Source organism: Thamnophis sirtalis, unplaced genomic scaffold (genome assembly GCF_051295495.1).
Source record: "Thamnophis sirtalis isolate CommonGarterSnake01/CBP01778 unplaced genomic scaffold, rThaSir2_p1.2 scaffold_6, whole genome shotgun sequence".
NCBI lineage: Eukaryota > Metazoa > Chordata > Lepidosauria > Squamata > Natricidae > Thamnophis > Thamnophis sirtalis.
Window position 1 is genome coordinate 132,825,165 of NW_028261386.1, and position 17,966 is coordinate 132,843,130.

The 17,966-nt window shown below is 38.2% G+C and overlaps 1 protein-coding gene across 1 annotated transcript in view; it reads left to right on the forward strand.

Annotated features, from left to right (window-relative positions):
• CSMD1 (CUB and Sushi multiple domains 1) overlaps positions 1-17,966 on the forward strand; it is a 1,072,234-nt gene that overhangs the window by 994,842 nt on the left and 59,426 nt on the right. Inside the window, exons 50-53 of the mRNA XM_087718982.1 lie at positions 8,500-8,688; positions 9,929-10,114; positions 14,924-15,118; positions 15,496-15,669. Coding sequence (XP_087575108.1) covers positions 8,500-8,688; positions 9,929-10,114; positions 14,924-15,118; positions 15,496-15,669 — 744 coding nt within the window. The remainder of the gene's footprint in view (positions 1-8,499; positions 8,689-9,928; positions 10,115-14,923; positions 15,119-15,495; positions 15,670-17,966) is intronic.

Sequence of the window (17,966 nt, forward strand, 5' to 3'; positions counted from 1 at the left end):
AAAACACTATTCTGAAAATGAAAAAAGAAGATTTTTATTCTATAGTTATCTTTTTTTTTCTTTCTTAAATGTGTTTTTATTTTCCATTTCATTTTCGTACAGTCACATATATACTGTGCATAACCGGGGCCGTATAACATTAAACAATAAACACAGCCATTCCTCTTGTTGACAATACCCCCCAAAATAGAAACCCAATGTACCTCTTCGACCCTCCATACACCTTTTCTTTCGCCCCCCCTCCAACTTTCCTTCTTCCCTCCATCATTTCCCTCTACCCTACTTCCCCTCCCCCTCTACCACTCCTCTCTCACGATACACTCCCTCTCTTCCTTCTCCCCCTCCCTCCAATCCTCTCTCCCACCCTGTCTCTACCCCTCTTTCTTCTATCCCTCTACTCCTCCCTTCGGTGTATTTCTACAATCTATTAATATATTCAGCTTGTCCTATTTTAACACTGGAATTAAAGAGCAACGGTATACAAGTGCAATCGCGTTACTTTGAAATCTAACACATACTATATATCCCCCCTCCCCCCTAACACCCCACCTACCTTCTCCCCCCCCCGACTTCCCAGAGCCCGTAAACAGTATAGATTTTTAACAAACACAGTCTAAAATATATTGAGACAAAGGAAATAAAAAAAAGAAGTTAATAACATCTCTGCATTGAACTATTGTGTAGTTATCTTGTTCAAGGATTAGTTTAAAAAAGTATAAAATGTTCCTATGGATGTTGAAAATTTGGGAAAGACCTTTGGAGTGCCGTTAACTCCAAACTGCAAGCGAATAACTTTTTAGGATTCAAATACCTAACTGTGTGCATAAGGCAAGCAGCTCGGTAGTCCAGCTCAGCTTAAACTTTCTCCTGCTTCACAAACAGCATGACCTGAAAAGCTGCGTACTTCTCTTCATGTCATGTAAGTTTTACATCAGATGCAGGAGAGACAGCAGGAGGAAGGAATAACAGCGAGCAGCGGGATAAGCAATTGGGCTTGAATCTTAATAAGGAAAGTCAATAGCATAAAAAATGGGAAAGGAAATGGGGGGCCCCCCAGAAAAGCTATTGATGCTCTGGCAGCTGTGATGGAGCCAGCAGGCCACCACATAACTATCAGCCTATTGGAATGATTTACTGCCTCCCCGCTTTCCTTCTTGTTTCGACAAACGTGACTTTGCACAAGGTTTGGCAAATAGCATATGTCCGGAATATTGTGTGGAGTTTGTTGAAGTGATCAGTGACAGATTCTAAAATCAAAAGCATTGTTGCGGAATTCAGTCGTGTTGTCGCAAAATGTGATGGGAGATGCAAACAAGCCTCAGGAAGAAAGAAAACTCTATCTAGTAACAATCGGGTGAACCTTTCTGGATACAGTTGTAATGGTGTGCAGGAATGATAGCAATAGCAATAGCAGTTAGACTTATATACCGCTTCATAGGGCTTTCAGCCCTCTCTAAGTGGTTTACAGAGTCAGCATATCGCCCTCACAGTCTGGGTCCTCATTTCACCCACCTCGGAAGGATGGAAGGCTGAGTCAACCCTGAGCCGGTGAGATTAGAACCGCTGAACTGCAGATAGCAGTCAGCTGAAGTGGCCTGCGGTACTGCACCCTAACCACTGCGCCACCTCGGCTCTATGATCTTGGGAAACAGTAGGAAGAGCCACAGACTAGATGTCCGTTAGATAGGAGGCGGCTCAACTAGGTCTGCAGAAGGACTGGGTCCATGGAAAACATCTGAGAAGGGATCCTCCCTAGTTTCTTGTACTGCCAAGGCAAAGGGGGAGAGACTTGCAAGATTCTGTGACCTTATAACAAGTTTAGAACTAATACTTCTGGGCATTTTCAGTCTGGTCCCTTACAAGGTTGACAAAAATGCATTTTTTAAATGGATCATTAAAAAAAATAGTGAGGTGTTCTGTCCCCATGACTTAAAGGAAAGAACTTTATCAGCCTCGACTCACGCTGGCTGCGAGCCCAAAAATAAACATAAATAAAGTCTCTGGCAAGAAGATAAAAGAATGCAAAAACAAAACTCTTACAAAGCAATTCACTTCTCCAAGTGTCTCCTTGAATCAGGGTTACAGAAAGCAAATCACTTATCCAAGTGTCTCTCACAAACAAACCATGACCGATGAATGAACAAACGAGTGAACGTTGACTTCTGCAACCAGGGCATGGCGCCATCCATCCTTTTATCTCCAAAAGACAACACTAACGAGCCCCAGCTGCATTGTTAATCCTGCACCCCGACTCAGCTCACAGCAAACTTCTGCTGAGTCACAACAGTGAGGATACCTTTAAATGAGAGTGGACTCCTGGCAACTGACTGGACTAGTTGGCAAGATTTGCAGAAGTAGCTTCTGCATTGTCCTAAGAAGGAGGCATTGGCAACACTTGCACAAGTGGCTTGTTGATGCCTTCTTCCTTGGCCGAACGAATCAGTGGCCCAAAGTTCCCCCCTCTGATTTTGTGCCTAAGGCAGGAATAGAACTCACAGTATGCTGGTTTCTAGTCTGGTACCTTTCTGATGGACTAAATAGATTAAAACTAGGATCAGTACGTTAGTTTTACAGGTATAAACTATTCAGGTGCAAAGCCTGAAATAGAATGACTAAATTTCTGAAGCTGTGACTCTTCTAAACCAGGGCTGTCAAACTCTCACACCCATGCTTGGTTTTGGGGGAAAAGTCCCAAAATGTCACGTGATGCCCCCGTGACAATGTGAGTTTGACACCCCTGTTCTAAATATTTTAGCTCTTTAGGCTTTAATCAAGAAGGTTTCAGTAGCAATGAGAGCCGCTTGATTCACTTCCTCCCACCATACTGTCCCAAACCATTTCACAGAGATATTTATATGCCATAAACAACATTTTTCCTTCCATAGTCTATGCTTGAACACCATTTTAGCATTACATTTTCGCTCAGCTCTTCACTCATGTTCTTATGTATTTTCAGAAATTTGTTAGAAAACACTTTTGCAAATACAGATGGACTGCGTGTGTCCTGAGGACTTTTGTCAGATAGGTGAAGGAAAGAATGAGCAATGGAGAAGGGGAAGATAAATATCAGGTTTCTAAGTATTCTGTGATGACCTTCCCAGTGGTATAGATGGAAATACATCAGGTTTCTCAACAGTAACCTGGGGGAAAGAAATGAAATATGAATGTTCACACTGAAAGCAAAAAAGGAACAGCAAAATAGGCTATTTTCCATTGACCCAATGTCCCATTTAGGAAGTAGGATTATTGCTCACCTAGCTCTGTTATTGAACTATACAATTTTTCACAGGGGTTTTTCACAGCAGTACTTGGAGATGTTGATATTGAAACAAAAAAACTTTCTTTAGAGTGCAGCTATGAACCTTCCAGTGGGTTTATTCAGGACTACTTGGATCTTTGTTCGCATCTCCAAATTAATTTTGTAATCCATCTACAATCACAGAAGTGAGATGGAAGGCAATATAAATTTACAACTAAATTTACAATTAAAATATTTATTTATTTATTTATTTATTTATTTATTTATTTATTTATTTATTTATTATTTATTTATTTAATTTGTATGCCGCCCACTCTCAAAGAGACTCAGAGTGGCTTACAAGTAAAAAGGGAAAGGGAAGGACATACAAAAACAAGACAACATTAAAAGATCACAACATTCACAACATTAGGATGGGGCTGGACGAAATCAACAGCCCCAGGCCAGCCGGAACAGCCAGGTCTTGGTTGCTTTGCGGAAGGCCGGGAGGGTAGTAAGGGTCCGGATCTCCACGGGGAGATCGTTCCATAGGGCCGGAGCAGCAACAGAGAAGGCCCTCCCCCGGGGAGTCGCCAGCCGACATTGACCGGCAGATGGAATCCGGAGGAGGCCTAATCTGTGCGATCTTATAGGCCTCAGGGAGGTAATTGACAGGAGGCGGTCTCTCAGGTAGCCAGGTCCGATACCATGTAGGGCTTTAAAAGTAACGACTAGCACTTTGAAGCATGTCTGGAGACCAATGGGAAGCCAGTGCAGCTCGCGGAGGATAGGTGTGACGTGGGTGTATCTAGGTATAGCCACTATCGCTCGCGCGGCTGCGTTCTGGACTTACTGGAGTCTTCGAACACTCTTCAAGGGCAGCCCCATGTAGAGCGCGTTACAGTAATCCAGTCTTGGATTATTTTATTTAAATAAATAAAACCATACATAAATAGCTACTCAATACATATTCAAAATTAATGATTGCAGAAACAGTGGCTCCAAACTAATTTTCCAATATCAATCTTTTAGTATTGAGAAGATATAATGATAGGAGAAAATATCTGTACCTTAGACTTAAATTGTAAGGGTCTTGGGGGCTCTCTCAATTTCTTGCAGGTGTTTCACTACCACCCTAGATAACATCATCAGTGCACTGAGAAGTTGTGTTTGAAAAATAAGTTGACAATGCCTGCTGTTAAATCCTTAAAGCCATCGACAAGAAAGCAGGATTTCTTATGGTCAGAGATATAAGCCAAGTAATCCCTGTAGCATTTTACTGAAGCAAACAATTTTATTCAGATTTTGAATAATGTTGTTACAGTATTCAAATACTTGCATACTTTAGGATTGAATGTTTATTGGCATAAAATGTCTTTTCTGCCTTAAATACGCAATCTTATATTTATGCATGGATGCTTTTATAACATAATGATATGTATGTTTTCTAACAGATGCATTCCTCTACATACAGCAACTGTTAATTCTAAATGAAAATACATAGAATTTCAATCTAAATTCAAATGCAGCATTTCCATAACAAATATCTGTGTGTAGAAATAGCAACGCCAGAAAAAACGTAAAGAAAAACTACCAATCTAAATGATATAACCTTGACTGGAAATTTGACCATGCAGCTCGTAGCAAGTGACATGAAAACTGAATGTTGAAAACAGTTTTCCGCTGGGTTGTTTACACCAGTGTTTCTCAACCTTGGCAACTTGAAGATGTCCGGACTTCAACTCCCAGAATTCCCCAGCCAGCTGGCTGGGGAATTCTGGGAGTTGAAGTCCGGACATCTTCAAGTTGCCAAGGTTGAGAAACACTGGTTTACACATTCTGTGGCAGCTTTTCTATAGAGATAGTGTCACTTCATTATTCAGGCAGTTACTGATTATTTTTTTAGGCTTTTTCATATGGAAAACATGAAATGAGGAAAATTGGAAATGCCATTAACGCTTTGACGAAATCGTCAGATAAAAAAATTAGAATTATTAGCAGAAGGGGGTCACCCACAATTTTCTTATTGAGAGATAAGTTTATTACAGTTTTTTTTTAAAGGTTCCTATCTTTTCAGTGCAAATGACTGAAAAAGAAGCGTATGATTAATGATTACTAAGAATAAAAACACTGTGGAAGAGAAAAGCTCAAACAACTCTGATTATAAATAGACTGAAATTAAAGTGGGTTCCTACAGCACTTCATTATTCATGGTAAACCCGTATTAACATTATATGCTAATATATACAGTAAGAATCTTTTACAAAGAGACATCTTTGCTTTTTAAAGTTATAAAATATTATTATTTCCTGCATAATGTTTTAATAGATTCATTTGATCTCCACTCACCTGCCAGGTGGAGAGCCAAAGGTGTGCATTAGGTGTTCCTTAAGGTCATACATGAATGTGTTTGTTTAAGAAAATACGGGTCTGTGTGTGTAGAAAACAGAAATTTTGGCAGAACGGATAACAAAGTCATTCATTAGATAGTTTTCCAATTTTCTCATTTTTTAAGTCATTTTTTAAAAGACAATGGTCCTCTTAAAGGACATGGGAACATCTTATATTTTATTCAGAGCTGAGGTGGCGCAGTGGTTAAATGCAGCACTGCAGGCTACTTCAGCTGACTGCAGTTCTGCAGTTCGGCTGTTCAAATCTCACCGGCTCAGGGTTGACTCAGCCTTCCATCCTTCCGAGGTGGGTGAAATGAGGACCCGGATTGTTGTTGGGGGCAATATGCTGACTCTGTAAACCGCTTAGAGAGGGCTGAAAGCCCTATGAAGCGGTATATAAGTCTAACTGCTAACCGCTAACTAACACTCATGCAAGGGAAGTTTTGCACATGCACCTTGCCCGCTGCCTGTATGTCCTGGTTCTGAACAGGCCATGACCCGGTAGTGTGCCACAGCCCGGCGGTTGCGGCATATACCCCTTTCTTGCTCTCTTTGGAGAATCAAGGAAGATGTACATTTATCCCATGTAATAGAACTACCCTGATGGAGATCCCAATATCTCTCTATCTTCTATCTTTCTATTTTACCCCTATGAAGCGGTATATAAGTCTAACTGCTATTGCTATTGCTATTCATTAAGCCTCCCTTTTCTTCCCCATTGTCTTCTTCCCTGTGCATACACAAATATTCCTGACTTCCATATTATATTTGGATGTCTTATACAATTTTGTTGTGAGCGGGCGAAGGAACTGGAACTGAGCAATATCTTGAGTTGAATTTGACATTCTAAATATGTTCCCCTTGCATTTACAGAAGAGGTAACTAAAGCATTTGTTTGCGTTACCAGTTATAGCCCTGTCTGGTGCTGTAGCCCTGGTGATGTTACTTCATGCCTTATTCAGCTTGAGGATGGACAAAATTGTGCACTCAATCAGGCTGCCTTTGGAGACAAATAGGAAGCTGTAGCTGATGCAAAATGCAGCAGGCAAATTACGATGGGAGACAATCCTTCCAGTGTAGAATAACATCTAATGTAGAGCTGTCACGTGGCTAATATTTCCAGCGTCCAATTCAGAATGCTTTGAACCTCCAAAGTTCTCTATTGCACGTTTCTGGAATACCTCAGGCAACGCCTTGCCAGAACTGAGTTGGTTGGTTGGCATGGCCATGGAAAAAATTGTTGAGAGCCTCCCTCTTCCCCTGCCACAAATTAAACAGTGTATGGATATGAATATTGTGAAAAGGAGATGTGGAGGAAGGGGGGGAGGGTTAGGCTATCAAGCGGTTGAGTCCTTCTGACTATCTTTCTAAGTTCAGTTCAGTTTATTGTATTTGTATGCTGCCCTTTTCCCCCGAAGGGGGACTCAGGGCGGCTCACAACTCGAACCGGGGAAGGGGGATACAAACAAAAATTTAAAAAAACAAACAATATATAATTTAAAACTCACAACAGTCATACCATTCGAGACGGGGGCAACAGCTTTAGCCCCAGGCCTGTCGGAACAGCCAGGTTTTGAGGGCTTTGCGGAAGGCCTGGAGGGTGGTGAGGGTTCGAATCTCCACGGGGAGTTCGTTCCAGAGGGTCGGAGCAGCCACAGAGAAGGCTCTCCTCCGGGTAGTTGCCAGTCGACACTGGCCGGCGGATGGAATTCGGAGGAGGCCTAATCTGTGGGATCTAATCGGTCTAGTGGAGGTAATTGGCAGCAGGCAGTCTCTCAAGTACCCAGGTCCAATACCATGAAGGGCTTTATAAGTTCATCAAAGTGTACTATTCCGAAGTCAATTATTGGCATATGACTACAGATTCTCCTCCCTGTACTGTCTGAAAATCTAACAAATTCACTGGGGTCCCAGTTTATTTCATCAACCATTTTCTCTAAATTTGCAAGGATTAGATCCAGGGTAGCAGTCTTGAGGACACATGTCAGATTATATTTGACCAGATTTTAGATTACTGGTTTATATTTGGAAAGTATTGCTTTATACTAGACTGAAAAAGTGTTCCAAGAATATGCTGCTGATTATGCTGGATTCTGTGATATGTTTTCATACTATGGTGTATTTAATTATATTTGTGTGTTTTTAATTTATTATGTCTTATATTACATTTGTAAGTTTTCTTGAGACACCAGTGTTCACTGCCCTCATATTCAACTTTTCCATAAAAGGTTTGCTATAATTCATCAAAAGTCTTGATTTGGAATAGATTAGTGCATTGATTGCTTAATCAGCCACAAAGTTCAAACTTTGAGTATGAGTTATTTAATTAATTACTTATTGAACATTTTACTTTAAAGGGAAATAAATTACAATCCAATTTTTGAAAATGTATATCTTCTGCCTGTGTAGTAAACCTGTTGCAAACGAATATAGTGTAGTTGTTTATTCAGTACAACAACTGGGAAACAAGTCATATAGATCTAATATTGCCTCAATACAGAATGAGACTTTACAGTGGGAGAAAGCACTCCAGGGACTACCCCAATACGAAGTGTGCATATCATCTGATTAATGTTATCAAGACATTTTACACGCAAGGATTTTAACAGCTTTAATATTTCCCTAAATAAATTTGTAATTAAAATTTAAAATTTAATAGTGGATTGAAATGCCTCTTGTCTGAAAGATACATTTCTTAAATTTAAAAAAATAATAATTCCAGACTTTAATCTCTAGACTGGAAATATAAGTGATGAGATGGGTATCATTCTTTAAATGGCTTTGAAGGAAGTTTAGATTTTAGAAGAGTTGTCTTCCGTCTCTTTGGTAATATATTGCATTTAATTTTATTACTTTGATCCTGTATAGCTCCATACTGCGGCTTAAATCATATTGTGAAGAATGGTGGAATTGTAAATAAAACCAAGGGCACAGTTGGCAGTATAATTCGCTACTATTGTAAATCTGGATACAGGATAATTGGCCGTAGCAATGCAACTTGCACACATCACCCAAATGGCATGTATCAGTGGGATTCTCCTCCACCTCTTTGCCAAGGTAAGACTGTTTGTGTGTGTGTGTAAGAGAGAGAGAGAGAGAGAGAGAGAGAGAGAGAGAGAGAGAGAGAGAGAGAGAGAGAGAGAGAGAGAGAGAGAGAGAGAGAGAGAGAGAGAGAGAGAGAGAGAGAGAGAGAGAGAGAGAGAGAGAGAGAGAGAGAGAGAGAGAGAGAGAGAGAGAGAGAGAGAATGAATGAATGAATGAATGAATGAATTTTGGATTTAGGAGCTGACAAATTTCCGTTCTAAGATAATTATGTATTGTACCATTTGAGTTTCTAAGCCAACAGAACACAAAGGCTCTCTAGGGCATTCTACAAAAAGTATTCAGTTAATATGGCAACTGAAACACTGAAGAAGAAAAAGGGTTGCTTTAGCAAATGTTCAAGTCATTACATCATTTCAAAAGCAATTTTAATCTTGAGATTTCTGCTTCTAATGTAAAATGGGAAAAAAATTGCTTGAAAACTGTGCCAACAAATATGATTTCATGAGAAGTGAGATTCCCTGGCAGCAGAAACTAGTGAGAAAAATGGGTCAGGTGTTCAAAAAACAAAACGGCCCTAGAAGTTGAAGTCTGATGAGGAAAAGCAATGGATCCAGTGGGAGGAACCAAAAGGGCTATACTAACAGACTTAAATGAGCCGAGGTGGTGCAGTGGTTAGGGTGCAGTACTGCAGGCCACTTCAGCTGACTGTTATCTGCAGTTCAGCGGTTCAAATCTCACCGGCTTAAGGTTGACTCAGCCTTCCATCCTTCCGAAGTGGGTAAAATGAGGACCCGGATTGTTGTTGGGGGCAATATGCTGACTCTCTGTAAACCGCTTAGAGAGGGCTGAAAGCCCTATGAAGCGGTATATAAGTCTAACTGCTATTGCTATTGCTAATAATGTAATCAAGTACATGGGAAAAAACCTACTTAAATATATTTAAAAATAAATCGAGGAAGTCAAGATTGGTTAATGCATTTATCTTATAATAGAAGCAGTAAGCTGGGAAATACAGAGTGAAAAACAATGGAATATTGAGTAGAAAAATAATAGTAGTTGTGGTAAACGTATCTTTTCAAAATATCCTTGTTGTTATATCATATTTTGTACAACTATTAAAGGTATTTTTCAGCAGCATTGTGACACCTGTAACACACATATTGGGTTTTTTTTAAAAAAAAATCTACAGAAGTAAAGAATAATATTTATGATAACCTTCTGTGTCTTTTCCCCCCTTAATGCCCCTTTTCAGCTGTATCCTGTGGCATTCCAGAATCTCCTGGAAATGGTTCAGTTTGGGGTAATGAATTTATTTTGGGCAGCAGAGTGATATACGAATGTAATGAAGGCTTCAAGCTAGACTCTAGTCAACAAACAACAGCAGTGTGTCAAGAAGATGGATTGTGGAGTAATAAAGGAAGACCACCTGTCTGTAAACGTAAGTATGGATTTTTTTTAAAAATAAAAACAGTACAGTGTTGTAGAGTAAGTTTTAGTTTATCTTTCTGACTGTCCACTACAATATTTTACCCTGCTCTAATGACTTCCTCTAAAACAGCATAGAAGTCACTGAATCAATCGGATGGGTGGCATAAAAATGTAATTAAAAAATTAAAACTAAATAATTCCCATATCTTCTTTAGTACTCCTTTAGCGAAGAATTAATTTATTCTCAAGTTAGTAGAAAATTAGCTAGAAAATGCATTTCTCACCCCATGACGGTGTCCATTCAGATAATTTCACTTCAGTGATAATCAGTGAATATTAATCCACTGAAATTGAAAAAAAAACTCACGTGAAAACATCAATGTCATAGATCACAACTACCCTGTTTCATTTTTTTAAAACATTGAGATTGGAATTATGATTTTTTTTCCCCCTTTCCTGTTTACTTGCTTACATTGATCTACCTCATATCCATATTTGGAACTTTTTGCCTTCTGAATTTGGTACACATTGGGAATTAATTTGCTTTGGAAGTATTCTTTGGATGTGCAATCCTTAGTTATTACTTATAAAGCCCTTCATGGCATCGGACCTGGGTACCTGAGAGACCGCCTCCTGCCAATTACCTCCCAAAGACCGATTCCATCACACAGGCTCGGCCTTCTCCGGGTTCCATCGGCCAGCCAATGTCGGCTGGCGACCCCCCGGGGGAGAGCCTTCTCTGTTGCTGCTCCGGCCCTCTGGAACAAGCTCCCCGTGGAGATCCGGACCCTTACTACCCTCCCGGCCTTCTGTAAAGCTACCAAGTCCTGGCTGTTCCGGCAGGCTGGGCGCTGTTGAAGTATCCCGCTTCATTTGTGACGGTTGTGTAGTTTAATATTGTTTGTATTGTCTTATTTATCCCCTCCCCCATTTCATTGTGAGCCGCCCGGAGTCCTTTGGGGGTGGGCGGCATACAAAACCAATAAACGAACGAACAAACGAAACGTTGGAATTGGCATCCTGGTAGGATAAAGGAATGCCCACTGATTCTTCCTTCTTTGCATTCTGCTCAGGTAGATTTCAGTGGCAAATCTGATACCCCCAACCTTTTTTCCTGCAACGTTTCTGGGATCCTGATATAGCAGAGGAATCACACAGTCTCTTTGTGTGTGTGTGTGTGTGTGTGTGGGTGGGTGGTTTACATGCTGCCAATTTTATTGGATGAAGTTGGAAGCTTGATATACTAACTATTTTTAATGCAATCCTGAAAACAAACTTATTCCCTGACGTTGTCATCAGACATTTCTGTTCTGCATATTGTGTAAACGCTTTTGTCCTTATTTTGTCTTTTAGCAAGGCAAACCTTGCCCATTTCAGCTGATGATAAAAGTGCATCCCCTTCTTGTTTTCCTGTAGAAACAGATAATTATCATTCAAACTGTACTCTATGCGGAATGAAGAGTGGCTATCAGCAAATATAACATCTGCTAAATATTCCTTACACGAGGAAAAAAATATATCAAAGATTACTTAATGAACATCTATGTAGAAACTCGAGTCTCTCCTGTACTACACATCTATGCCACATCAACTTAGTTTTTTATTATGCTGTTATTGTTTACCATTCTATAAATTTCTTGAAACTAAGTTTTTTTTATAGAAAGAATACACACACACACACACACACACACACATACACACACACAGAAACACACACACACATCGGCTTCTCAAAGTTTGAAAGCAGACATGTGGGAAAGTAATTCTATTTATATTTAATACCATTCCAAAAGAGAAATTAGCTATTGTTTAGGATGGGTTTTTACTTTCTAAGTATATTAATTTTCAAAAAAACATGGCAGTCAAAATGACACATGGTGGTTTTTTGCCCGGAAGAAACAGAAAAAATTATTGAGTTTTTTCCCCCCAGTGGCCTCCAGTGTGAAAAAAATGGAGAGAAAGAGACAGGTTCCTAATAATGAACCATTAATGAAAAAAATCACTTTTATAATACATTGTGACTTTTATTCGATAAGAATATGGGCCCAATTTGGAATCTACATGAGACATACAGCATTGCAGCAAGAAGGAATGCAACTAAAACAGCCTTTGTTAAATGTTATTACACCATAATGCTGAAGTTTTTAATAGCATTAATTACATCATAAAATTGCACCATCAGTTCTGGCAGGATAGCAAAGCAAATTTCTAGCAAAACTCCTAGAAATTATAGAATGATATATATATTTCCGAGATTTAAAAAAAAATCAGGATTGAATCCAGTTTTGACTATGTATATGAATATAGAAAAGCAATATGATCCTAGTGATATGGTGTGTAATCATGATGAAAGTACTATACGCTTGATGAATGTACACATCAGTTCCTAACAATGTCACCAGAAATAAATCAGCATAGAAAAAGGACAAGGTTTTTTCTCTCTCTCTTCATGTAGATGAATTTGACATTCCTAAATCAGATCTCATGTGTAAAAATAGTGTCAGTGATGTCTGTGATGTACAAAAGGAAGACTGATAGATATCTAAATAATTTGCTCTAAATATGGCGTCTATTCAACACTTTGTATTTTAATTCAAGAATCTAAGTAGTTCTGATAAATCAGAAGAATTTACCCAAAATATTAAAAGATAACAATGCACAAAAAACTTTCTAGTGTTGCAAGTAGCTTTGAACAGTGCTTTATATTAATTATTATACTTTAATCTTTTTATTCTTCCCTTATTTTTAATTTATCTACCATGCTAAGAGTATATAAGAGAGAAGGTCACACTAATAATGTTGGGCTAGTCACATTTTCCAGATACGCACATCTTACAAAGTCATCGTGAAGATAAAAATATATAAGAACCATTTTCCCCATTCTGAGCCAGAAAAATGGGATAACTATAAAAATAGACCTATTAGCACTGTAATATGATTCCTTGTCCAAAAATGTACAATCCCATATAGTAAAAGGGAAAAAGGAATATTCTGCATAAGGACATTGCAGTATTTTTCATTGTAGACATGAGATAGGATGAGGTGACACTCTATAAATATAATTCGACTGGCATTTCTTCAGCCAAAAAACTCCTAGATTATTCTTGAAGGTTCTGCATCCTTAATATGCTTTTTGGCCAATGATTGACAGTGAAAACATCCAGTGGTATCTGGAAAGGTGAAATACTTGACTTGAAGACTTTTTTCTATTTCTGCTCCTGGTGTGGCTAGAAAATATATATATATATATAAGGATATGTAGTAAGGATATGGCTAGCTGATGAGAGCTAGCTGATGAGAGCTAAATAGCTTGAAATAGATCTATACTAGTCTTCCTTTATTTATTTATCAGCACAAATAAAAAACATATATATATATATATATATATATATATATATATATATATATATATATATATATATATATATATATATATATATATATATATATATATATATATATATATTTGTGCTGATAAATAAATAAAGGGAGACTAGTATAGATCTATTTCAAGCTATTTAGCTCTCATCAGCTAGCCATACCCTTACTGGGATTTGAACCTGGGCTATATTGCACACTAGGCATACTAGGCAGAGATCTTAGCCATTAGGCCACAGGCTGTTATCCGTTTATCAGCGAAGCCAGGGTGAAAGGTATCTATTAGATTTTTTACAACCCCTGGTAAGCCCCAATTGTGGGAGGAAGCTAACTGCTTCCATCATCTGTCCAATATATATATATATATATATATATATATATATATATATATATATATATATATATATATATATATATATATATATATATATATATATATATATATATATATATATATATATATATATATATTGCAAAAGAGAAGATGATAGGCCACTTGGTTTTATTTATTTTATGGTTACACTGTCATAATTAAAATAAAACCGCAGAAATTCATATATATATATCAGTAGAAATACAGTAAAATATCCACTGTAAAATAATAGAAGAGCAGTTTATCAAAAACAGCCACACAGTAATTAATTAGCGAAATAGTGTCAGTTCCCAGCAAAGGTCCTTCAAAATCCATTTTCATTTCAATCTTTCCTTTCCGACCCTCCTTATGATACTTTATCACATTCACCATTTTCATAGGCACTTTGTTCTCTCCGCCTCTGAATGTTCTTCTGTTTATCGGCTTCTGTGCCATTGTTATGCATTGTTTATCTCCATATTTACAGGCATATGAACCTCAATCCCACTTTTCTTCAATGTAGAAATGGAATAGTGATGACGTGTGCCCCATTCTATCAGAAAGACAAGGTTTCATATTCCAATTTGTACAAAGAACTGAATAGATTATATTAAAAAAAAACATTTTAAAGGAATTGGCGTACAGTTTAAAATTTCATGAGATAAACGCATTGTTAAAAATTGTACCTGCATTACTCATTAGGCAGGAATTTTCTCTTTTCTACAGTCTCCACTGAAAGAATAAATTTGGCCGTGATCCTATGCATCAAAGAACAATACTGCTTCATCACAGCATGCTTTAAATTTTAAAACGAACAATTATTTCTAAAATAAATTAAAAGAAACATTGCAAGAATTGTGGATAGCTACGATTTCCCATGTCTAAACTTAAAAGCAGTTTCTCCTATTAGTATTTTTTTTTTTAAAAAAGAAACATGATGGGCACTATAACATGCAGCTGAATAATGTTTATAGCATGCTCAATTTCACAAGGAAAAAATCTACTGGCATCCAGGTAATGATTCCTCTTCTGAGAAATAATTTCCAAAAAAAACCAAAACCTTAATGCTGGACTTTTCTTCTTTCACAGCTGTGATTTGTCCCAGCATTGAAAGTCGGCTTTCAGACCACGTCATCTGGAGGCTGATTTCTGGGTCAGTGAATGAGTTTGGCGCACTAATCATGTTGACCTGCAGCCCTGGTTATTGTTTAGAGGGCCAGAGACTCATAATGTGTACAACAAATGGAACTTGGAGTGATATTAATGAGAGACCAATGTGTAAAGGTAAGAAGTCTTTATTCATACATTGTTCAGTTCTGTTTAAAGATAATTATCTCCAATAACTCACGAAGATTCTAATATTTTCTAAATTTTGCTATAGATAGATGATAGATGGGTAGGTAGTTAAGTAGCTAGAAGGTAGAAGATAGATAGATAGATAGATAGATAGATAGATAGATAGATAGATAGATAGATAGATAGATAGATAGATAGATAGATAGATAGATAGATATTGGATAGATAGATATTGAACGTCAAAGTGTTCCAAAGTTGTTTTTTGTTTGTTTGCTTAAGATTTCCAAATGCATTAACAATGCATTGCTAATTTATGAGCTCCTTGTTGTTTGCCATGCTGCAGTTACTATATTTTCCCTTTTCAGTTATTTCTTGTGCAAGTCTTCAATCTCCACCAAATGGAAACAAGATTGGGACTATGACAATTTATGGAGCCACAGCAATCTTTACCTGTAACACTGGATATACACTTGTTGGGTCTCATGTGAGAGAATGCTTAGCAAATGGACTTTGGAGTGGAACTGAAACACAGTGTCTTGGTAAATATTTATAAAGAGTTGCATTGTAATATTTGAAAAATAGAACATCTTGGCCGAAGGGTGTTTTTCTATATTGAACTTTTTTTTTTAGGAAGTGATGTTTCCATTAAAATTTGGGATTTCTCAGCATGTGGACCAGAGATGGGTTGCTCCTGGTTCCGCCTGGATCGGCCGAACTGGTAGTAGCAGTGGTGGGAGGCTCCACCCACCAGCCCAGATGTTTCTGCGCATGCACAAAAGATTCTATGCATACACAGAAGCTTCTGCACATGCACAGAAGCGTCACACGAGTCCATGCGTGTGGGGGAGCGCACCCGAATTGATAGTAAAAAAAATTGGCAACCCACCTCTGATTTGGACTTTTTGCTTAAGCACAGCTTAAGGCAATGAAATCCTTAAGAAAAATAGCAGACATTTCTGAAAAAATTTCAAATTCATAAATAGCAAGGTCTTTGGCCACAATTCAATTGATGACCGACTAATATTGATCAAACTTCATGGCTTCAACACCAGCAGTTAATAAAATTTTTTGTTGTTCGAGACATTTTGCAAAAATAATTTTAAAAGTACAATAGATATTAAGGGCCCCAGAATATACAGAAATATTTATTTACCAATATAGAGGCTCCCCAACTCTAATGACTATGTATGGATTACTTTGACAAGTAAAAACAATTTAGAAAGGAAACAGAACAAAAGCACCCAGGAGATACACATTCTAAACAATCTAACAATTTACAGGACTACCAGGCTGCCCCAAGGCCTCAGAAAAGAGTTTCTGGCCATGACCAAGGTGGAAGCCATATATATGCCACAGCTTTGTGACCATCATTAAAGGTGGAAGCCATATGAATTTGAGTGTGGAGGGGAGGAGAACATGATGACACTGTCCTCGAGGGCAGGGGCTGTGACAGGGAAGGCAACCTTCCTTAACTGCAAATAAATCAGAGATCTGAAGCGTGTCCACTCTCTCAGTCTCTCTGGTTATGTAAAACCAATTAGAGACCTGCAATGTGGCCTGACTCTGTTTTCTCCCATCCAGACTTCAGACCAGGGGTGAAATTCATCTGGTTCCGACAGGTTCTGGAGAACAGGTAGTGGAAATTTTGAGTAATTTGGAGAACCGGCAAATACCGACTCTGTCTGGCCCCAGCGTGGTGGTGGGAATGGTGATTTTGCAATATCCTTCCCTAAGACATGGGGAGGGAATTGTGATTTTGCAGTATCCCTCCCCTTCCATGCCCACCAAGCCATGTCTACAGAACCTGTAGTAAAAAAAAAATGAATTTCATCACTGCTCCATACACTGGGGTAAGGTAGAGAGCCACCTTGGAGAAGGTATGCATAGAAAGTCACAGAAAGTAAAGCAGGCATGAGACTGGGACGCAGAGAAAGCATGAGACAAATCTCAAGCTGGCTCCACCTTAATTCAGTAGGCCACATACTGATGATAACTGAACCTAAACCAACTGTGAAGCTCATTCTACAGATCCATAGTGTTAAACAAAAAGAAATTGGGGTCCTGAGTCCTATCATAAGGATATTATGATCGATAGTGCTAAAAGCTATTAAGAGATCCAAGGGCAGTAGGATGGATGCACCATTCCCATCCTGTCTCTACCAAAACCCATTGATGTGACTAATACTGACTCCATAGTGTTTCCTGGCCTGAAATCAGATGAAAAGAGATCTACATATCAGTATTCCTTGAGTATGTTGCCCAACCAGTTTCTCAACAATCTTCCACCAAAAGTGAAGTTTGAGACTAGACAGAAATTGGTCCAGTGATGGCTTCTTAAACCTGCCATTTTCAGCTTTTTGGGGTTATCTGTCTCTATTTTATAATCCCAAAGCATCTATAGCCAATTTTCTGTTTTCCATGACTAACACTACTGCTGTTGGAGAGTGGAGATGAATTCGTTCAGATCTGTGAAAGAAAATGTATCTATTACCTACTGTTATCTCAAACACTGGAAAAAGTCTGATGATATAGATTTTTGAAGAAAGAATTTCAACAAATAATCATGAAATATAGGTTTATTGCATGATCAAGTTAGGATTAAAAATATTGATTGCATTATTAGTTAAAAGGCAACATTCAGTGTTATAATTCTCTAGTTCAATTTGGATTCATTCCTAAAAGAAATTCAGTAAATCCAATTATGAGGCCATAATGCTACATGTTCTAAATATAGTCTTCTAAATTGGAGATTGTGGAAAAGAATGAAATTCTGCTGCTAATAAATGGAAGAGGTTTGTGTGTTTATTTCGTGTCATGCATCTATCTACAGTGCTGT